The following is a 20,323-nucleotide window of genomic DNA, read 5'->3' as shown; positions in this document are numbered from 1 at the left end:
AGTTGGCCACAGTCATAAATGACTGCCTTGAGAGCTATGCTTTCTACTAAGTCGACCCTGATGCCTTTTTCCAGGGTTGGGGGGGTTGGGAGGGTGGGATTCAAGTTGTAAGTCCCTGGCACCCTTTGTCTGATCGCCCTGAAGGTCATTATGCTTTTCTATTTTCTGCACTTGCGTGTTCTCTCCACAGCTTTCTCCACCTTTGTCATTGGTTTTTACGTTGATAATGTCTGGACGCACCTGGTCATGTTCTCCTTCTGGGTGTCTCTCGCTATGAGGCTCTTTGTAACCCTTGTGTTTGTTTGAGTTGTGTCTTCACTCTTTTTGGATAACACTCTACCTAAAAGTGCCCATTCCAAGAGCCAGAGACATGGGCCCAAGGGTTAAGAGTGCTCACTACTCTTGCAGAGGACCTGGGTTTAGTTCCCAGGCCACAAATGGAGGCTCGCAACCGTCCGTAATGCTGGCCTATGTGGGCATGTCATGGACAAACAGGATACATACATACATGCAGGCAGAACACTCATACGTAAAAGAAAAATAAATTACAAAAACCATATCTTTTATGTGAATCTGTCGAACACTTCCTTTATTCTTTCTTCTCTTCCTAGTTCCTGTTCTGATTTTCTGATGGCAGTAACTTTAGCAGTGTTTGGGAAAGCCCGAGTTCTGGTGGAGATCATTGTAGGCGTACGTTAGTTTTTCGAGTTTGGAGGTCAGAGCGCCAGCTAACAAACCATGTGGCGGCTGTATTTAAAACTGCTATAGCCGTAATTCAGCTTCAGACTTCAGAAAGAAGGGAACAGTCTCTAAGAGCATGGGGTTAGATTAAATATTAGGGCAGAGGAGGGAGCCAGGGAAAGGTCTTGCCTAGTAAGCACAGGAACTGCATTTGATGCCCAGCACTGCAGAAATGAATTACTGAGTAGGTTTAGGCTGGGGAGTGGCCATGCACCAGGGTCTCCCGCTCCTGTTCCTCTCAGGCAGCTGTAGGAGGTGCACTTGGCTTCCGAGCACAGCGTATGTTCAGGTGCAGTTTGCTCTATGTCCAGAGGCCATGTCCCAGGCAAGGTAGACGTGCAGTACCCAATCTTCTCATGGCCTTTGGCAATCCACCCCCCACTCACCTTCCCCGCTGCTTTAACCTTTTCTATTCACAACCCCTCTTTGCTTGAGAAAGTTTATGTGACCCTGGGAATACAAGTTTAGAAAATGTATGTAGGGCTGGAGAGATGGCTCAGTGATTAAGAGCACTGACTGTTCTTCTAAAGGCCCTGAGTTCAAATCCCAGCAACCATGTGGTGGCTCACAACCATGGGATCTGATGCCCTCTTCTGTTGTGTCTGAAGACAGCTACTTATATACATAAAATAAATAAATAAATCTTTTAAAAAAAAGAAAAGAAAATGTATGTAAATCTAACATTTATTGGTAGTAAATCACCAAGAACTTTACTTTAAAATAACTGTTTGGTGTACAGTGCTTTCGTCATTTATTACAGACAGAAGTAGATCTGCATACTAATGAGATAGGTGTCCTTTTCATGTAGAGAGTTACATCTTGGCTGACTATTTGGTACTACAAGATGCAGGGAGCGTCCGCAGCTCTTTCAGAGTTGATGAGTACCTGGTCTTCACAGTCCTGAGTGCAGAGAGAGCTTCTTCACACAACTGACAAGAGTACATTTAGGGCCATTTCAGAGATGGTGTGAAATCCTGTCCTAATCCCAAGCCAAAATTCATTTAACCTGTTTTAAAAAATAAAAGTCAGCAATTTAAACAGCAACTTGAAACATAAGCCTTCTAACAGAACACAACCCTTGATGCACTAATTCAGTGCTCACAGAGAGAACTGTGGGTGAGAAACATGCAAAATCTTTGTTTCCCATAAACCACTTCTCTCTTTAAGCAGAGACCTTGGTGAGAGCAGCAGAATCCCTGTAGCTCCGAGCAGCAATGGTCCTGACTCAGAGCTGGTGTGCCTGACACAGCGTCTGAGCCTGGCAAGCCAGTGTGTGCAAAACAATCTGTACACGATGTGCATTCAGAACCAAGGCCACGGTGAAGTCATGCTGTCAGACCAAGCACAGAACCCTGCCAGAAACACGGCAGAGTCATTGTCTCCATTTGATCTAAACTTTGGTTCTCCTATTGTTGCATGTTCAGAAACATTTTGTTACCAAATCTTTTGTAACTTCCCCACTACACACACACACACACACACACACACACACAGGAATTTAACCCTTGTTGGGCCAGGCTCTAGGTAACCACCAATTTGCTGGTGAGTGTGTGTTTTCTAGTATTACAGAGATGGAGCTGGGGCAGGTAGGGTCTGCTGCCTTAGCATACTTTGTGGAGACCCTGCCATTCTATTGTTCTTTCCTCCTCTCTGGGTAATGGTCTGCTGCAAGGCTAACAGTTTGTTTGCCCAGCTTGACAACCTCCTCGTGACCTTGATCAACCTCATCTTTATGAGGTTTCATTTCTCACTATAAAATGGCTGTGTCACCAGGTACTATAGGGTCATCATGACATAATTAGGCTTATTTATGTGGTATTCTCCATAAAGTGCCAGGCACCCAGCAGGAGCTCAGTTGGTAGCAACTGCCGCCTTGGTTTGTAATTACCTCAGTGCTCCTTGACCTAAACAGTCTCTAGGCCCCCTTTTCCTTGAGTGCGCTATGGTGTCCTAGTGCTGTGTGCTTTACACTGACATGTGAGATGTTTGCAGTGGTGGCCCCAGGCTGAGGCTGTAAAGCCTCTGTTGACAGAGGTGCCAACCTCTGAATCGCAGTGCCAGGGTCTTTGGCAAAGTCCTCGGTCTCTCCAGGACAATGGTGTGTTCTGCATGGTCTAGAATGCTTGTTAAGATGTGAGCCTCCAGAGGGTCTGATTCCCAGGCTGTGGTAGAGCGTGGGAATCTGCCTTTAGCAAGATACCCAGTGGGCTCCCACCCTGGTACCTGTGGGCCATGGACCACTCTTGAGAAACACTGCTGAGGTTAGTAACCTCCAGACTCCTACAGTGAGAACAGAGAACATGATGCCTGTGTCCTGAAAAGTGTCCTTCATTCAGCAGACGTTCTCAGAGCAACTGGTCTGAGCCCGGCAGCTCTGATCCCTGTCATTACCGATCACTTCTCCAGGTCCTTCCGAGAGGCTAGCTAGCTCCTGGGTGGAGTCTTGCTGTAAGGCTCCCACCATGAATATTCAAGAAGTGTTCCCTGGAACAGCATGTTTTAAGTTCTAGTACAGCTACAGGGTTTGGCTTTTGTCATTGCTGTTGCTGTTTTTCCTGTTCGCACATTTAAGCTCCCAAGGAGTTTTGAATGTTTTGTTGTTTCTGTTGTGATGTAACTTGACGCCATTAAAAACTTTGGTCTTTTGAGTCCTGCTGCCATTGGTGAGTGGCACTGGGTTCTGGTTGAGACACAGATGTAGGGTATACAAGTGACCTGGACTGAGCTCAGGGAAGGACTTGGGCTCCTGGTGCCCTGGTAGCTTTATCTCCCAAGCTACCCGATGAAAGGCGGCAAAGCCACTCCCTAAGCAATGATCGCTGAAACATGTGAGGCAGGGCACTGCACTCAGTCCCACAGCTGGAACTGATCATGCCGAGCCTTCTGGGGCAGGCGTGTGAAGCACCTCCTGCCAGTCGGTGCCCAGTCTAACAGCCACTACCGTGAGAAAAAGCAAGCAGTGACTTCTGGCTGAATAAAGCATGATTCAAGCCAGCCCACACTTTCTTCAGTTTGTGCCAAAACTTTTAATTGTCTTCCTCCTCTACTCCTAGCCATGTCCCTGCTTTTAATTAATTGTGTATATAGCAAAGTTTTCTTTGTCAAGAATAAGGAGCTAACTTTTCCACTATTGATCTCTGGGCTGCCTGATTCACCTTCGCTTTATGTCCTAGAAAGACTCCTGGAACTGAGGGCCGAGTAGCTGTGTTCTCCGTCAGCTCCATGTCAAAGGCAAGCTAGTTTCCCCTTCTGAGAATCTGATGTCTCAGGGGTGGCCCTGCTCTGCCTTGTCCCCTGGCACAGCTTTTTGTTGTCTTAAGGACAGCGCTTATTGGCTGGGGTGACTCACACAGGTCAATGAGAGGTGAACGGCTGCTGGTGTTTTTGCAGATCTTGACCATTGGCTCAGCAAGTCTGGGCCCCACAGCTACAGAAAGGCTGCAGTCATAGGGAAAGGTTCAGTTAAACCTGGCATGGGTGCCTGCTGCGTACCAGTCTCCAGAGTAATCGCATAGACAAAGAAAGATGGCGTGTATATTGTCCATGTTCCACTCAGTGTTCAGTGCTGGTTCCGGTAAGTCCAGTAGCATCCAGATTAGATGCATTTACCCTGTCACCTTCGGCAAGTTCCTTAGCCTCTCCGTGCTCACCTAGAGCAGCAGGAATGCATCTTGGAATAGCGTGAGGAGTAAAGTACACAGCAAGTCCACACTCAGGCTAGGACGACGTGGAACTATTATGGTCTGTATTATGCTTTATTTTCATTTATTTTGGTGCTAGTGATTGAGGATGCTCTGCAGGCTCCCTACCGGTGAGCTCCACCCAGCCCTGTCTTCATCATTATTTCTGCCCCCTGGCTCTCAGCATCAAAGGGAGAGAGAGCCTTAGTGCACAAGATTGTCACCCAAACAAATATAAAAGGCCTGGGTGGAAACAGTTGAGATAATCGCATAAGTCCAGAGAAAAGCCCTGAGTGAAGGGACAGATTGGATGGTTTTCCTGTGTCAGAGAAGGGAAACTAACTACCTCATCTTTAAATACGTCCACCTGCATCTCACTTGGTAACACTGACTACATGTGAACATATGTCAACATGAATTTACTGGAGTACCTTTAACCCCTTAAGAATCAAGGTGACAAGGTTGTATTTCATTGGGATCTTTGAGTTCTGTTACATGGCTGCAGCCCCGTGCAACATAGCACACCCTCTTGGCATTCCCGTGCCGGGTGAGCCCAGCTGCTATTGCAGGAAGGGCTGGCTGCCCTGCAGGCGGCCTGCAAGCCTGGAGTGCCAGCTCTGATGTGGATGCCCACTCAGTACAGGAATGAAGGGCAGGCCTGCCCCCTCATCAGCCCACTCCTGCTTCTCCTCCCAGGTGGTCAGCCAGCACCACTGCCGAGCAGTGAAGTTAACAAATGTTTTAATTTCACCGCTCAGTAGTTCTGCAAAGGGAGAGACAGCAGAGAGGATAATGAGAAGCACTTCAGAAGCCACTGATGGTGGGAACTCCATTCCCCTCAACTCAGATGATAATGCCAGACACAGTGGATGCCCAGAGAGAATTTGAACTATTCAGAGAGCCATAGGCGAACAAAGGAAGCAGCCTGGCCTGGGATAGAATAAGGCGACTGTGTGATATCAGTAAGAAAGGAAGGGGGGGAGGAAAAATAGAGGAAGCAGTGTGTTTACCCAGGGAGTTAGTCGTGAAGAGCAACTGTGAGCTAACTCTTCTTGTATGAGATTCACTGTAGCATTCAGCAGCCTGGAAATAGCGAGCACTTATCCCTCGGGTTCTGCAAGTCACGAGTCTGGGTGGCACCTGGCTGGTCCTTGACTTGAGTCTCACAAGGCTGTAGCTGGAGTATCAGCCAGCTACTGCTGTCTCCAGGCTCAGTGGCAGAGTGTCTTCTATGCTGTCCCCAGGACCTTAGCAAGCTCCAGAAGGTGTGCTTTCATACCACACTCTGCTGCAATTGGACTTGTGCCTTCTTCTAGTCACCTCTTCCTAGGGCAGTTCAAATATGGCGGCTTGCACCTCCCAGAGCAAGGCAGAGAGCAACAACAGGTGTGCAGAGCAAGTCCACGCTTACACTGTCACATGCACACCTGTGCTCATGGTCCAGACAGAAGAGCATAGTGACCTACCTCCCAGAGGTTTACCATGGTCTCGTCTTGAGAAGTAAGTCACGTGGTTCAGCCTAAGGGTGTAGATATCTGAATGCTGAAGTCATGGGAGCTGTTTTTCATGCTCTTGACCCCAGGGTTCCTACTGCTGTCAGTGAGCGATGTTCTAAAGAGACGGTAGACCAACTAACAAAAGCGCGGGAAGTTGAACTAATTTGGCCAAAGAGGGTTTAAGCATTCGCCTGATGTCTTTATTTCTTGTTCCTTGTTTTTAAAGTAGAAGATATGTTACCTAAGGTTATAGTAAGATCTTTATGTAGTTTTTTTGATGTGTGTGTACCTGCACACATGCAGTGTGTGTTCAGATGCCTGCAGAAGCCAGAAGCCTCAGGATCCCCTAGAACTAGAGTTACAGGTGGTTGTGGACTTCCCAACATGGATGCTGGGGACTGAGCTCTGGCTCTCTCCAAGAGCAGCAAGTGCTGTGAGCCAAGGAAGGATTATTGACCTAAGTTTTGTCCACGCTTACTTTTGGAGATGAACAGAAACCATAAGAAATCCTCATGTATATGAGAAGTATACATGCAACTGTGTGCATGGACTTATGTTTTGGTGACCTCGTGTTTTCGAAATAAATTTTTGCTAAAATAGAAATATTAACTCTATCTTCTCGTTAACTCTACTTTCTCACATTTACACAGAGGTGTTCTCTCAGACCAAAGAGAGGCTTTTGATGTTGTTGTTTTGCCACTGGGGTGGCTGATATTTTGCTGTGATCTAAAGTACTCATTTGTTCTGTGACTCTGAGACCTGGATGTAAGGCATATCTCACAGATTTGTGTGGCTCTAGGTTGGAAGAGAGGACTGGAGATTGAGCCTTTTTACAGGATTGTCTGGGAGAGAAAAAAATAGTTGACAGGAGGCTGGGGACAGCAAGACTGTGTGACAGTTCCCTGTCTCCTCAAAACAATGTTTCAAGCCAGTCTTAGGTCCTGCTATGGTTGTGGATTTGGGAGAAGTCTGAAAGTGGCTGGCCACAAACACGGGTTTTTAACCACAGTGCTTCAGTGTTGCCGATGTCAGGGAGCTATGGTACCAAGGCTGATGATGCCAAGTGATATTGGAAGGTCAGGTGACACGTGCTGAGAGGCAAGGCAGGCTGTGTGTGAGTGTTGGTTCCAGAAGAAACTTTGACACTTTCCTTCCTAGAGCAGAAGCAGTGTTACCATGGGGTAATTAATATGAGAATCATGTTCTCTGACAGCTGGCACCTATAAGCCAACACATTGTTAGCTTTATTACAGAATATAGCTAAATGTAATAAGGCCCATGTCTTTCTAAATAGTCTATCATTCAGAATGTAAATGACTTAAAGTGTTCTTTTTCCTAACTCGCAGATTTTAATTGCATTCTCAAATAGTAAAATGACAGTTCATTCAATTTGAAATTCAGATAGCCTTGCCTGAGAAACACCCAGTGTCATAAGATTCAGGAAGGTATAATTAGGCAAGAAGTGCATTGCATTTGTTAAAAGTATCCTGTACGCCTACTATGTGCCAGGCTGTGTTTCTTGCTGTGACTGTAGAGCCCTGGAAGCAATATAGCAGCCTTCTTAAAGTGTCAGTGTAGAAAACAGTAATGAAACAGCTACAGCATGTGTGTCCAGTGCAGAGGAGAGCCACGGAGAGGTGGGCCTGTGGAGGTTGGGCTGGTTAAGTTGCCCTGTCTTCAAGCTGGCACGGTGGGTAAAGGGCTGATGGAGAGGTGTGAGGGTCAAGGTGTCAGAGCCCTCACGCTACACAGGTCGTTCTCAGAGGCAATTAATCTCTCCGTGTGTGCTTGGTTCACAGACCGTAATGGAATGTCTCGAGGCCGAAGGAGGAGGCTCAGCATTCCAGAGAATCCTGGACAAAGTGCATGATGGGAGCCTGGATGTGCAGGTGGCCCTGTCTCTGATGAGACTATGCCAGGAGTCCACACCTGCAGAGAAAGTGTCTCAGATTGAAGGTAGGAGGGCCTCTGACCGCCTGGGTGACCCCGATTAGAGTTTCAGCCAGTAATGTGTATCGTTGGTGGCTTTCATATAGGTTCTTGTGCCAGCCCAGAAGCTGCATGTTAAATATGCAGAGGCTCCTTGTGCGTCTCCATTCCTGCCCTAGTTATCTAGGCTGCTACCTCAACCAGCTGAGGCCACTGTCTTCTTGCCTTTCAAAAAGCCGCACGTCCAAAGCAGTGCCTCAAGTGACTGGTTCGCAGCCAGCACTTAAAGGCTGGAGTTGCTCTCGTTCAGGTTAGGTACAAAGCAGTGGCCTTGCCTACCAGAAGTTAACCTCTGGCTGCCTCCGAAGCTTTGTATTTCGACAGATAAATGAAACATTTTTCCTTTCATAGAGTTTAAACAGAATAATAAAGTATTTTCCTCTCCAAAAGTGATTCTGCATTCAGGTGCACAGAAGCACTTTACTATTCTGTTAGATCTCTCTCGACAGACCACGCTGTCATTTTCTTCAAATTGACTAGCTTCTCTTGTGTGTCTCTAATTCTTTCTCCCCCAGGGAGCGCAGGAGAGGGAAAGACCTTGTCTGTTCTGTTACTAGAACACAAAGAGGACCTGATCCAGTGTGTAACACAGCTCAGACCTATTGTGGAGTTCCTGGAAACAGCCAAGGAGGAATTCCTGCCAGACTCGGAAAAAAGGGTAACTGTGTGGCTCCTCTGCGCCTCCTACATAGTAATCACCTTGGCTGCTCCGAGGGTCCTGTCCCATGCTCCGTTCATTTCTTGCCATAGGTTACACCATGCACTGCAACACATGGCACCTGGGCAGATGGGTGAACGGCTGATCCACTGCGGCTGGGGCTCTGACTTTACTGGAAGCAGCTGGAGCAAGAGTTGACTGTTCAGGCACATTTGTAATTATGATGCTTTTCTTGCTTGTAGAAATGACACATGGGTAATATAGAGATAAAGAGGAAAACAAGCAAAAAAAAAAAAAAAAAAGTGAGAGAGCCCTGCTAGGGACTTCCCTCTCCTTGGGTCCTGAGATGGGGGCAGTGACAGCTCATGGTCCTCTGTTACCCTGAACCTCTCTACAGTGTCTAGTCCTACCGCTTCCAACGCCTCGCTCCCGCCTCACTCTTGGGCATTTGTTGCCAATATTTTGGTGGCAGTAAATGACGTTGCAGGGAATGTCCTTGCAGGCAAAGCTCTGCAGACTTCTTGATATTATTTCCTTATGATAAATTTTAAATGGAGTTTTAGAATGGAGCATAAAAGTTTTTGTGGGCATTGTCACATTGCCCTTCAGGAAGGTCACACCAGTTTATTCTCCCAACAGCTAGCTGCTAAAACCCTCATAAAACTGCTGGCATGAGTTCTCGGGGCAACTAGATAACTGTATTTGTTGGTATTATTGATTTCAACTTTGTGCTAAAAATATGTCTGTCTAGAAGAAAGGGTGGGGAGAGAGAATTTTTGTGGCACTGCTTCTTCAAACTCCAGAGTGACTTCGATGCCCAGGAGAGATGTTTCAGAACCGCTGATGTGTTAGCACTGGGCTCGTAGTGTGCTGGGTCCGTCTGTCTGACTCATCTTAGCTTGAGAGTCTAGGCAGACAGATAGGTGGGCAGCTTTTAATCTCAAAAGTGTACTTTGGCAGTGATGATGCATCAGACTTCTGTAAGCATCATAGACAGTGCCGAGGTGGTGGAGAATGAGCCGGCGTTTTCCTCCTGAGATTTCGGATTAGAGGAAATTTTAGGCACTCAGCTTTGGGATGTTGCTCATTGCACTAGAAGCCCTGATTCCCTGCTGAAAGATTTCATTGATTATTCCTCCCAGCCCTGCCCTGATGAGCTAGGCTGAAAGGGGACTTTGAGCTGTAAAACAGCACTTAGATCGGTCAAGCCAGCCCCAGCTCTCTGCTCTGCGGCAGGATAGACCACACTGTCATTTTCCTCTGTCACTTTCAGTTTTCCTGACAAAACAGGCTGTGGCAGAACTTAAATTAGTTGCAAATCACAGGAACACTTTTTAAGCTGGGGTCATACAGCAACAGCAGCTGCTCCTGGGAGACTCAAGCAGCCCGGCCCAACCCGCTGTAGAAGAGAGTATTTCGGCCATGGCCACAGCTTCCGGGCACCAGGCCTATCAGAACTTGTTTTTTATCAAGTTACGCTTTCTGTGCTTTATCCGTGAAAGCCTCAACTTCTTTCTATAAAAACTGAGAAGCAACAATTTCTTACTTCAGGACCTAAGCACAGCCCTTCCTGTAGCTGCTGTTGGCTCACTGCCTAACAGTCTGCTGAGAGATGTTCAAGGCTTCCAGCGTCCTGAAGTTTGCTTCCGTGAGCTCGTTGAGGCTGAGGCTCTGTTGGGCTTTCTGGACCCAAGCACACTGAGAGCATCCTCACCACTGCTGTACTGAAGGTGCGCATGCGTCCTTAGCAGTCACACTGGACTCCGGAAGCGGCAGCCTCCTCTCACAGAAACCACAGAAGGACAGTGCAGGAGTTGGTTTGGTTATCTTCGTTTGCAGGTGGGGACAACGAGTTTCTAAGATGCATGTAAGTTGCCCAACGTCACAGGGCATGAAAATCCAGAGCTGAGGTCAGTGTGGCCTTAGGAGCCATCCCTGTGCTGCTTCACTGGGCACCGGAAGGCTGCTTAAGAGTGATGGGTTGCTGCTGAGGTTCCTACACGTTTTAAATACAAGCTCTTAAATTTTAAATTATGGTTCATTTAGTCAGTATCTACCATAGACATTAGACATTATCCAAGGAAAAATGACTGGTTTTAAAGCTCAATTCATTATTTTAGAACGGAGCTAATTTGATAAAGGCAGCTGTGGCATGACGGATCTGCTTGACTGTCTCCTGAGAGCAGGCATTTCCCAGAGGAAGGCTCACAGATCAGTCAGTGTAGAGCTGTGGATCAGATACACTGAAGAAGTCTCCTGATTTCCCGGTCCCATAAGGGCCATGCTATGCATATTACACTGCGCTCCATCTCTTGGACTGGAGAGGGGCTCGGCAGTTGAAAGCACTGGCTGCTCTTCCAGGGGACCTGGGTTCTACTCCCAGCAGCCACATGAAGTTCACAACTGTCTGTACCTCCAGTTCTAGGAGATCCAGCACCCTCACATAGACACACATACAGACAATCACCGATGCATATATTAAAATAAATAAAAATTTTAAAAAGAAAGAAGTAATTGTATGGCAGCAGAAAGTGTCTGTCACGTGTTTTATTATTCACCATCTTTACTAGAGCCCCACGGCCTTTTCGCTCAGAAAGTCCATTGACAAACCAAGAAGGAGCAGGGGAAGTGGAACTGTTCAGCTGGAGTGAAGCTGAAACACGAGGCCACTGAGAATGAGAAAAACTGGAGAATAACAGACTCACGGGGCTGGGGAGATGGGTTGTGGGTAAGACAGCTGCATGCACCTAAGAGCCTGAGTGTGGGTCCCAGCACCCATGCATTAAGTGGGCAAAGTCACCGTGTGTGCTTGGAGCCCCAGGCACATAGAGCATCACTGGGGCTGGCAAGCCAAGATGTGGGTTCAGTGAGAGACCCCGTCTCAAGAGATAAAGGCAAGATTGATAGAACAGGGCACCCAATGTGTTTGCATGAACAGTGCATGCACACACGTGTGCACAGACGTGTACACACACACACACACACAGCACAGGGGTGTGGCATGTATACATGAAAAGAATTTAACAAAAACCAAAACAACCACTCAAAGCCTAGGGACACACACTGTAATCTAAGTACTCAGGAAGCTGAAGCAGGAGGATTTCCCTGAGCTTGAGGCCAACCTGGGCTACAGAGTGGGGACCAGAAGAGCCAAGGCTGCATAGTAAGACAGGTTTGTACAAACAAAGCAAAAGATTTTATAAGAAAAATAATTTGAAAGAATAGTTTATTGTTATCCTTTTAAGTTTTTTGAGTATTCAAAGAAAGCAGAAGAAAATAAACAGAGTTGACGATAGAACAGAGATAGAAAAGGATTTTACCAGTGGTAAGTGCTGTCTTAGGGTTTTACTGCTGTGAACAGACACCACGACCAAGGCAACATTATAAGGACAACATTTAATTGGGGCTGGCTTACAGGTTCAGAAATTCAGTCCATTATCATCAAGGCAGGAACATGGCAGCATCCAGGCAGACGTGGTGCAGGAGGAGCTGAGAGTTCTACATCTTCATCTGAAGGCTGCTAGGAGAATATTGGCTTCCAGGCAGCTAGGATGAGGGTCTTAAAGCCCACACCACAGTGACACACGTTCTCCAACAGGGCCACACCTCCTAAGACAGTGCCACTCCCTGGACTGAGCATATACAAACCATAAAAAGTGCCTACCCATTTCTCAGTCTCGGTATCTTAAACAGACAGGATCCAAAGAGCTGGTCAGATGTGCACTACTTACTGGATCACACCAGCCAGATCTGAGGTGCTTTCAGCGGGCTAGCACTTGAGAGGCTGAAGCAAGAGGATTGCCATGAGTTCAAAGCCAACCTGGGCTATAACAAGTACTAGGCCAGTCCTGCTTCTAAAATGGTTTTCAACAGTGCGAGCGGTTGGAAGCAGACCGCACATAGGCTTGCTGCTGGGGAAGAGTTTCACGGAGCTATTTGTTTGGAGAGTGAGGCTTTTTGGTTTTTGTTTTTAAACAGAAAAGAGAAGGGACTATAACAAAAAGCAAGGCTAGAGACTGGCACAGCGAACGCCATAGAGCCAGCACGCTGCTTGCTAAAGGGTCAGCGCCGCTGAGCTGCACACCCCGATTGCGGTCACACCAGCTTTCACTTTTGGTCTTCATTGCAGCATGTTGCACACTTGGGGAGATTTTAATATTTGTACAATTTGGGGTTATTGGGTTGATGGGAAATTCCTTATGAATCATTTCTGCCCTCTCCCAGGAGCGCTGCTTCTGAGCTTCTCCAGGAAAGTCCTGAGCATAGGACCCCTCCCTCTCTTAGGGAGATGACACTGTCTGGCCCTACTTGAAGGTCTTCCTTGCGCCTTGAAGGTTGTGACTCACGAGAAAACCCCAGAGATCTCCTTAGAAGGCTCTGGCTTCAAGATAACTCTTGAAACATCTGCCCCTGTACTTACTCAGGAACAAGATAATCAGAACAAAGTAAACTTTAAAAAGTCAACAAGATTTGGTGGGCTAGAGGGGCTGTCAGCAGATGAGATCAATAGCCTCTTCCTACTGTACGCTCAGGCGATTACGTGACATAAAAGACTGGGGGCTGCACATAGCATAACCCTCCAGGAAAAGATATAGCAACAAAGTCAAGTTGCCTGGACTTATCGCTGCCGTACACAGGGGCTTATACTAATGAACAAAGAATGGTGTGGAAAAATGATAAAAGAATGAGGTGTCGGCCTCCCTCAGAAAAGCGAGCTTGTGCAGGGCCATTGTGGTGTCCTATGACCTAGGAAGAAAAGAATACCAAGATCAGATACAAATTCTGCAAAAATATAAACATTGTACTATACCTGAAATTAATAATGACTGCGGCAGCTTTGGCCTGACGAGTTTTCTTGAGTTTAATGACAGTTGGTACTCTGAGCATTAAGAGTTAATAATACACCACTCTGGACATGGCAGTCTGCCTGGGCTGGCTTGGAGGTTTTCTTTCAGTTTAGTGCCCTTGAAACCACAAGAGCTGCCATCCTGAGAACAGGCAGTCATTTACCATATACATTTGCTTTGGCAAAACATGCCTCTAGATTCTTAGAAGTTGGGTTCCGGGGTTGATGAGGGGGAATGATTTGTAAAAGATAACTCTGCTCTGTCACGGTTTATCGATGATGACTGAACTAGACATGCAAGAGGAAGTTAAACATGTGTCCGGGGATAAAGATGATCTGATCTATATCTCTTGGAACACCATGAATCTCTCCTTGCCTACTGTGTTCTGTATAAAGAAAAACACCCTGACTGCCAATTAGTCAGGCTGCAAGAGTCTCCTGTGCCTGACTCAGTTCTCTCTCACTCACGCCTTCCCTTCGTCTCTCCTCTCTGGAACCTGTCAACTGCTAGGGCAGCCGTTGTTACCCCTCAGCCCCAACACACACACAGACACACAGACACAGACACAGACACACACACACACACACACACACACACACACTGGCAAGAGACCCACTCGAGGGGGCTGGAGGAGGGCATCCTGTAAGGCTCTCTTGCTGGTTTTTCCGGCAGTGTGTCAGATTCATTTTGAATTGCAGTAACTGGTGTCTGCTTGATTGCATCCCCCTGCAGGTGATTCAGATCTGCTGTGAGGGCAGAACACCCAAGGAGACGGTAGAGAATTTGTTGCACAGAGTGACGGAAGAGAAGACCCTGCCTGCCAAGAGTCTGGTAAAACTCCTTCAGGCTGTGAGGACAGCATTCCCAAACCTGGGCCTCCTGCTGGAGAATTTGCAGAAAGTAGCGGAATCACCTGGCACCACAGGTACCAGCTAATTGTTCACTCTCTGGACAGGATCTGCTTGTACAGAAAATCACAGCTTAAAGCTGCCTTCTGGCCCCACGCTGGGAAGATGAGACACGCGTTGAGAAATGGCACTATGAAGCAAGCTCACTGTCGCAGATCAGTTGGAATCTGAGGACTCTTCTCTATTAAGCTCCCTCCTAGGGTCTCTGTGGTTCGGATTTATTAATGAGCCCTCCTCCTACAGGCCTGACCAGAGCTACCCGTGAAACTGCATGGACAGAGGAGCCCAAGAGATTGTGCATTCCAGCGGACCGTGTGGATGGATGTGAGTGGCAAGTTCAAATCCTGATTGTCCCCTTACCCAGCTGTGCGCTACAGTCCCCAGGTTCCCCTCCCCTCCCCCAGTGTCCCTTAGCTTGAGGGAGCAAGCGAGCCTATTTCTGTTCTTAGCCCAGCTGGAACTTCTTTGTCCCTATCCTAGAGTAGATATGGCCAAGATAGCTTTCAGAAAAAACAGATTTTTGAGAAATGGGAGCTTTCCTCTAGCTTATAGTAATGCTTAAAGTGGGGCAGCTCCCAAAATGGAGAGGAAAATAGGTGTTTCCTTGCTTCCCAAGTCAGTGTCACGGTGATGTAGGGTGTGGTGCCGGGTGATTCCTTAGCCTTTAGTTGTACGAGTGCCCCATGTAACAGCATTAAAACCTTCTCTTGCATTTCTGTATACTCCAGTCTCCTTTGAAGGCAATGTACTTTTCTATCACAAGCTGTGCATGGCATGTTACATGTGCCCTGATCTGGGCAGATGTGTAACGGGAAGACTGGAGGCCACCGTTCCACCCATGTCTGTCTGACCTTAAGCACACAGCTTCACTTTATGAACCCCATTGTCCCTGGAATGAGTGTAAGAATCGTCACGTATATTTTTGTGGCTGTTGTGAAATGACACCTGTTAAACATTTAATGAAGTGCTGGGCACATAGTAGGCCCTCAGCAGTACTAGTTGCTGCCTTACAGTCAGTCTCATCACCGGCCTCTACAGTGGCAGTGGTCCTTCGCCTTCAGGATATTTTGGGCTTAGTTTCCAGAGGTGGATTTACTGGGTCAAAGGGGAAAATAAAAACATAACTATATATAAAGTACAGGGCATGCAGATTGCTTGTACTTTCTTTACCTTTAGGAAATCTGACTTAAGAAAGCAGCTGACAGATAGGCTCTGGGGTATCTGGACAGCCTGCCCTCGTCTTCCCGGGCCCTGCCTTGACTGGTGACCCCTGGGCATTGTGAAGAACACTATGTGTACATCGGAGTGTGCATCAGAGCCTCTTACAAACGCAGTGTCCTCATTACCCGCCTGCTGGGCAGTCACTGCCTTCTCCCAGCCTCTAGCCTGTTTGTACAACCCTGAAGCACTGATGATTCTGTGTAGACCAGAGGAGATCTGAACCCTGTGTGTGCAGCCCCAGGCTGGCCACGGGACTCTACTTCACAGCAGAAGCAGCTCATGTCTGCTGTCCTCTCTCAATTGTCTGTGACTCTTGTCTTAGAAGCCCTGGGCTGCCCTTGGTGCATCAGGCATTATTGATCCGATGCTGTCCTTACAGCCTCCCCCAACCCTGATGCCTACGGAGCCGAGCTGTTGAGAAAGTACCATGAAAACCTGTCTGAGATTCTCATAGACAGCCAGGTGCTGCTAAAGGTGATCTCACGGCTGAAGAGCTTAGCCCCCGGAGACAGAGAGGTGAGCAGCAGGGAGGGGGCCAGAAGGGGAAATGCGACTATGTATAAACACTCATTTCCATTTTCTATAAATACATACATATACACGGCTATGTTGAGAAATGCCAAGAAGGAGAACTAGAAGGTGACTGCTTTTCCAAGGGAAAGTGCTAAATACAATCAATGCAGTTTCTTATTTTAAAATTTCGTTTATTTAGTTTGTAGGGTGAACAGCTTGCAGGAGTCAGTCCTCTCCTACTGGGTGAGTTATAGGGATCAAACTGAGGTCATTAGACTTGGCGGCCAGCACCTCAGACACCTCACTGGCCTAAATAGTTGACATTTCTGTAGTCATAAAGAAAGGCATTTATGAGAACAAATGAAGAACTTTGTTACAAATAAGAAATCTGCCTGAATCCATGTTTGGTAACACATGCCTAAAATCCCATCACTAAGGAGACCAAGGGAAGAGGATTATGAAGTCAGTGTCAACCTGAGATGTCCAGGGAAATCCTGCCTGAAAACCAAACCATGCACACCACACACACACACACACACACACACACACACACACACACACACACACACACACCATTCAGCTAAAATTATTTTGTGTGAGTGTATGTTAAAAGTCACACCAAGGACATGTTGTATGATAAGTTTCTTACTACTGTGTCCCTAACTCCATACCCAACCCCTGACACTCAAAGTGCATGTGATCTGAGAAGCCCTCTGCTCCGGGAACACAGGGTCCGTGTTTCACACCTACGTTTGTGCTGCATCTTGAAGGTCATGCAGACCCTCGTGAAACAGGACTCTGGCTCGGGTGGCGTCAGTTCCCTGATGTCAGCAGCTCTGGAAAGGCAGACTGTCTCTGCAGCGGCCATTTGGCAGCTGCTGCTAGCGGCTCAAGAGACCGAGACCTGCCCGCTGAACCTGCTGTTAGAGGAAGTAGAGAGGGAGCCTGGCGCTGGGGCTTTTTTCCGGGCAGGTGAGTCATCTTCCCTTTGCCTTGGTGTTTCCCTTATAGAAAGAAATGTCGACCCCTAGGAAGTAAGAGACTCTCTTATGGTCACCACCCATGTCCCTCCCCTCAGGAGCAACAGTGGGTTGACCGTAGATGACCAAGGTGCTATGTGTTTAAGGAAGGCAGGAAGAAAGGATTTTGAGTGCATTCAGAAACGTGGTTATTTGAAGAGGTAGATAGTGAATCCTGATTGAAACAAGGCATGGCATCCACATGCATGGGACCATGAGGAGGTACACGCGTGCAAAGGCCTGTGTCAAGGGAAAAGCAAGGCAAGCAGTTGCGCTCAGGGATGTGGGTGCTGCCACCCGTCACTGTGTGTTACTGTGCTCTGGCTACCGTGCTGGCAGCCATTCTGCTCACACCTCACCCAAGGGAGGAGACAGATGGACCGTGTCTGTGAAGAGTGGAGTGGAGAGGTGAAGGAGAAAACAGTGCCCATGGTTTGACTGAGCGTCCGGCCTCCCTTTCTTTCAGTAACTGCCCCAGAGAGCACGGTGTTGGAAACCATCCTGAGGCATAGCAAGCTGGTCCGCGAGGCCATCCAGCAGACAGTGGGGCGTGAACACCTTTCTTCAGAGGAAGAGCACCTGGCAGAGACTGTGAAAGAGGTGGGCACTGGAGGACAGGTGGAGGTTTGTGGGGCATGGAGTTCTGTAGAGCTTTGCAGGGTGGGTGCCTGGCACTGTCTTCCTTCTCTGCAGCGAGCCTACTGCGTGCCTAGTGCGTCCGCGTCACTCGCCCTTCAGAACACCTTTGCCCGTTAGCTTCCCGGCCCTAAGTGGCAGGTGATGTCATCCCCCTTTACAGAAGAGTTCAGGCTTGCACTGTTGTGTTTCCCAGCTAGGACACTGGCGAGTAAGCGGTGAACACGGCATCCAACCCCAGCAGGCACATCTTAAGAGCGGCTGGGACAGTTGAGATGGTGACCATTGTCTACTGTGCTCTCACAAGCAGCTGGTCTCAGACGCAGGAAGCTGGTCCTAACGTGTTGTCTTCTAATTCTTGAAAGAGCCAAGGCAAACATAGATAGACCGAAGCTTTGCCCGTCTGGGGCAGCAGACAGTGCCAGCTCAATCCGTGAGGCATCTCACACTGACCAGCATCCCGGAAAATCTAGGCGGGGGCTGAGGAAGACTAAGAGACGCCCAAACCCTGTCTTGTCCATCCGGTACAGGGAAGGATGGTAAAGGAACAAAGCTCAACTGCAGGTGCACCTGGAGTGTCCTTTTGATCCACACAAGCGGAGGGGCAAGTTTCTAACCATCCCCACCGGCGACAGCCCCGCCTCAGCCTGTGCCTCTCAGACGGGAAGGAGGCGGCAAGGCTCCCACAGAGCTCCAGAGGCAAGGCTCAGCTGCCCACCTCTCTCCAGAGTGCCGCACTTCAGAGCTGGGGCCTCTGCAGTTGATCGTTTTAGCCTCACTAATTAGTCTCCTGCCTGCCTGCAGGGACATCAGGTTTATTTAGGTGGACTTGAAAAGAGCGAAAGTAAAATGTCTTCGCAGTGAAGGTTCCATGTGGCCATGTGACGGTCTGGCTGTATTTTCCCAGTGTGCTGGCTCTCTGCTCATAGCTCCAGCATTCTGAAAGAGGACAGCTTTGAAATCATTTTCCTGGCCTCTTTAAAGCCCCTATTTGAACCTGCTTTAAAACGCTGAGTTTCTTTATGAAAGAAAATGATGTTTAAAAGGGTACATCTAAGTGTCTAAAAATACGAAGCCACTCTTCATGCAGAATTACTTGTAGACGTGGAGACAATTATATATTATGAAAAATTATCTTGATCTCTACAGAAGCAGCTGCTACCAAGTGCTGCAGCCAGCTCATTGCCATCCCCCTGTGCTGACTTCTAGAAGCCTATACCCGTCCGCACAGACTCCCCGTGCTCACTCCTGGGATTTTACAGCACCCCCTTCCTGGGCTCACTTCTAGAATCCTATCCACCCACCCCCGGCCCCAGGCTTTCTGTGCTCAGAAAGGCTTTTTGGGAGGTGCCTGGTGCTGAACCACCGTTCTTGCAGGAAACACGGGTGCCTCCATTTGTTCTCTGCACGTCTTGGTGTGCACCTCACTGGTTTGCATTTTGCTCATTTTCTTATCCTCTGAAAAACAGGAACAGGGTTCTCCACATGCTCAGAGAGAAATACAAACCCCTAAAGATGGCGCTATGTCTTCTAGAATTCAATTTTCTGCCCTGATGTTGAAGATCATGGAGAGAGTCTGATGTTAACACAGCCTGGTGTCTGGCTTTCGTTTAGATGCTGAGCATATCCTCCGAGACGGTGAGCCCTGAAGCCTCCCTGAGAGTGGTGCTGAGCAGAGCCATGGAGAAATCCGTCTCAGCCTCTGTGGTCTGTCACCTCCTATGCAGTGTCCACAGGTCTTTCCCTGGCCTGCAGCCCCTCATGCAGGAGTTGGCACATGTTGGTAAGAAGCAGGGTTTGGGGTCTGCTAAACCTTCCAGGGCGCTTTCTATATTGAGAAGAAGAAACAGTTGATGTAAGAGGATGTCGCTCTCGCTTCAGGAGGTTTGCTCCTTTCATGTGCTCTTGGTACCTAACGGCCAGGAGCGAGGTGTGACACGGTGCTGTCTGTTCAGTGGGAGGTGACAGCTGTATTACTTCTGAGTTTCCTGAGGATCCAGTTAATCTCCCGTCTCCGCTAAGAGTGTGTTAGAGAAGTTACACAGCATAATAGCAGCCGAGCCCTGGAGCCATGAGTCTTCTCCTGTGCAGGTTTCCTTACCAAGGAGAATGCAGAGGAGAGGTGGAAGGTGACCGACGGGCTTCACCCTGGAGCCAAGGACAAAACGGAGGAGGCAGCTGAGGCAGCCAGAGAAGACGGCCGGGCCATGGAACAAAAGGAGCAGGGACCTGAGCCTGTGCCAGAGCGGCAGGAAAAAGACACTTCTGCCTCCCCAGACGCTGCCAAGAAGAGCTTCGTCTGCAAAGCCTGTGACAAGAGCTTCCATTTCTACTGCCGTCTGAAGGTGCACATGAAGCGCTGCCGGGTGGCCAAGAGCAAGCAGGCACAGGGCAAGGGTGACAGTGACACCAGGGACTCGGAGAAGGAGCTGGGGAGGCAGCAGCCGGAGGCCCGCAGCGCGGGTGCAGAGCCCGATGCTCCCAAGAAGAAGAAGAAGCGACTGCCAGTGACATGCGACCTCTGCGGAAGAGAGTTCGCCCACGCCTCAGGTGGGCAGCCGGGCCGCAGAAGCTGTTGCTTGGTTCTGGCCTGGCAGTGTGTGCGCCATGAGTGC

At 48.4% G+C, this 20,323-nt stretch overlaps 1 protein-coding gene across 16 annotated transcripts in view; it reads left to right on the top strand.

The window, feature by feature from the left end:
* The window catches only part of Zbtb40 (zinc finger and BTB domain containing 40), a 67,236-nt gene that overhangs the window by 32,281 nt on the left and 14,632 nt on the right, over nt 1-20,323 (top strand). For 15 of the 16 annotated variants that reach the window (XR_015619913.1, XR_015619912.1, XR_015619911.1 and 12 more), the window contains 9 exon segments: nt 7,717-7,873; nt 8,422-8,564; nt 14,144-14,336; nt 14,563-14,643; nt 15,920-16,056; nt 16,824-17,025; nt 17,539-17,672; nt 19,323-19,491; nt 19,800-20,258. Coding sequence is in view for 11 of the 16 variants with exons in the window: in NM_001437144.1 (NP_001424073.1) it covers nt 7,717-7,873; nt 8,422-8,564; nt 14,144-14,336; nt 14,563-14,643; nt 15,920-16,056; nt 16,824-17,025; nt 17,539-17,672; nt 19,323-19,491; nt 19,800-20,258 (1,675 nt within the window). In the remaining 5 variants the exon portion in view is untranslated. 16 annotated transcript variants of the gene reach the window in all.

Source organism: Rattus norvegicus, chromosome 5 (assembly GCF_021556685.1).
Source record: "Rattus norvegicus strain SHRSP/BbbUtx chromosome 5, alternate assembly SHRSP_T2T, whole genome shotgun sequence".
Classification (NCBI taxonomy): domain Eukaryota; kingdom Metazoa; phylum Chordata; class Mammalia; order Rodentia; family Muridae; genus Rattus; species Rattus norvegicus.
This window is presented reverse-complemented; position numbering and strand designations above follow the sequence as displayed.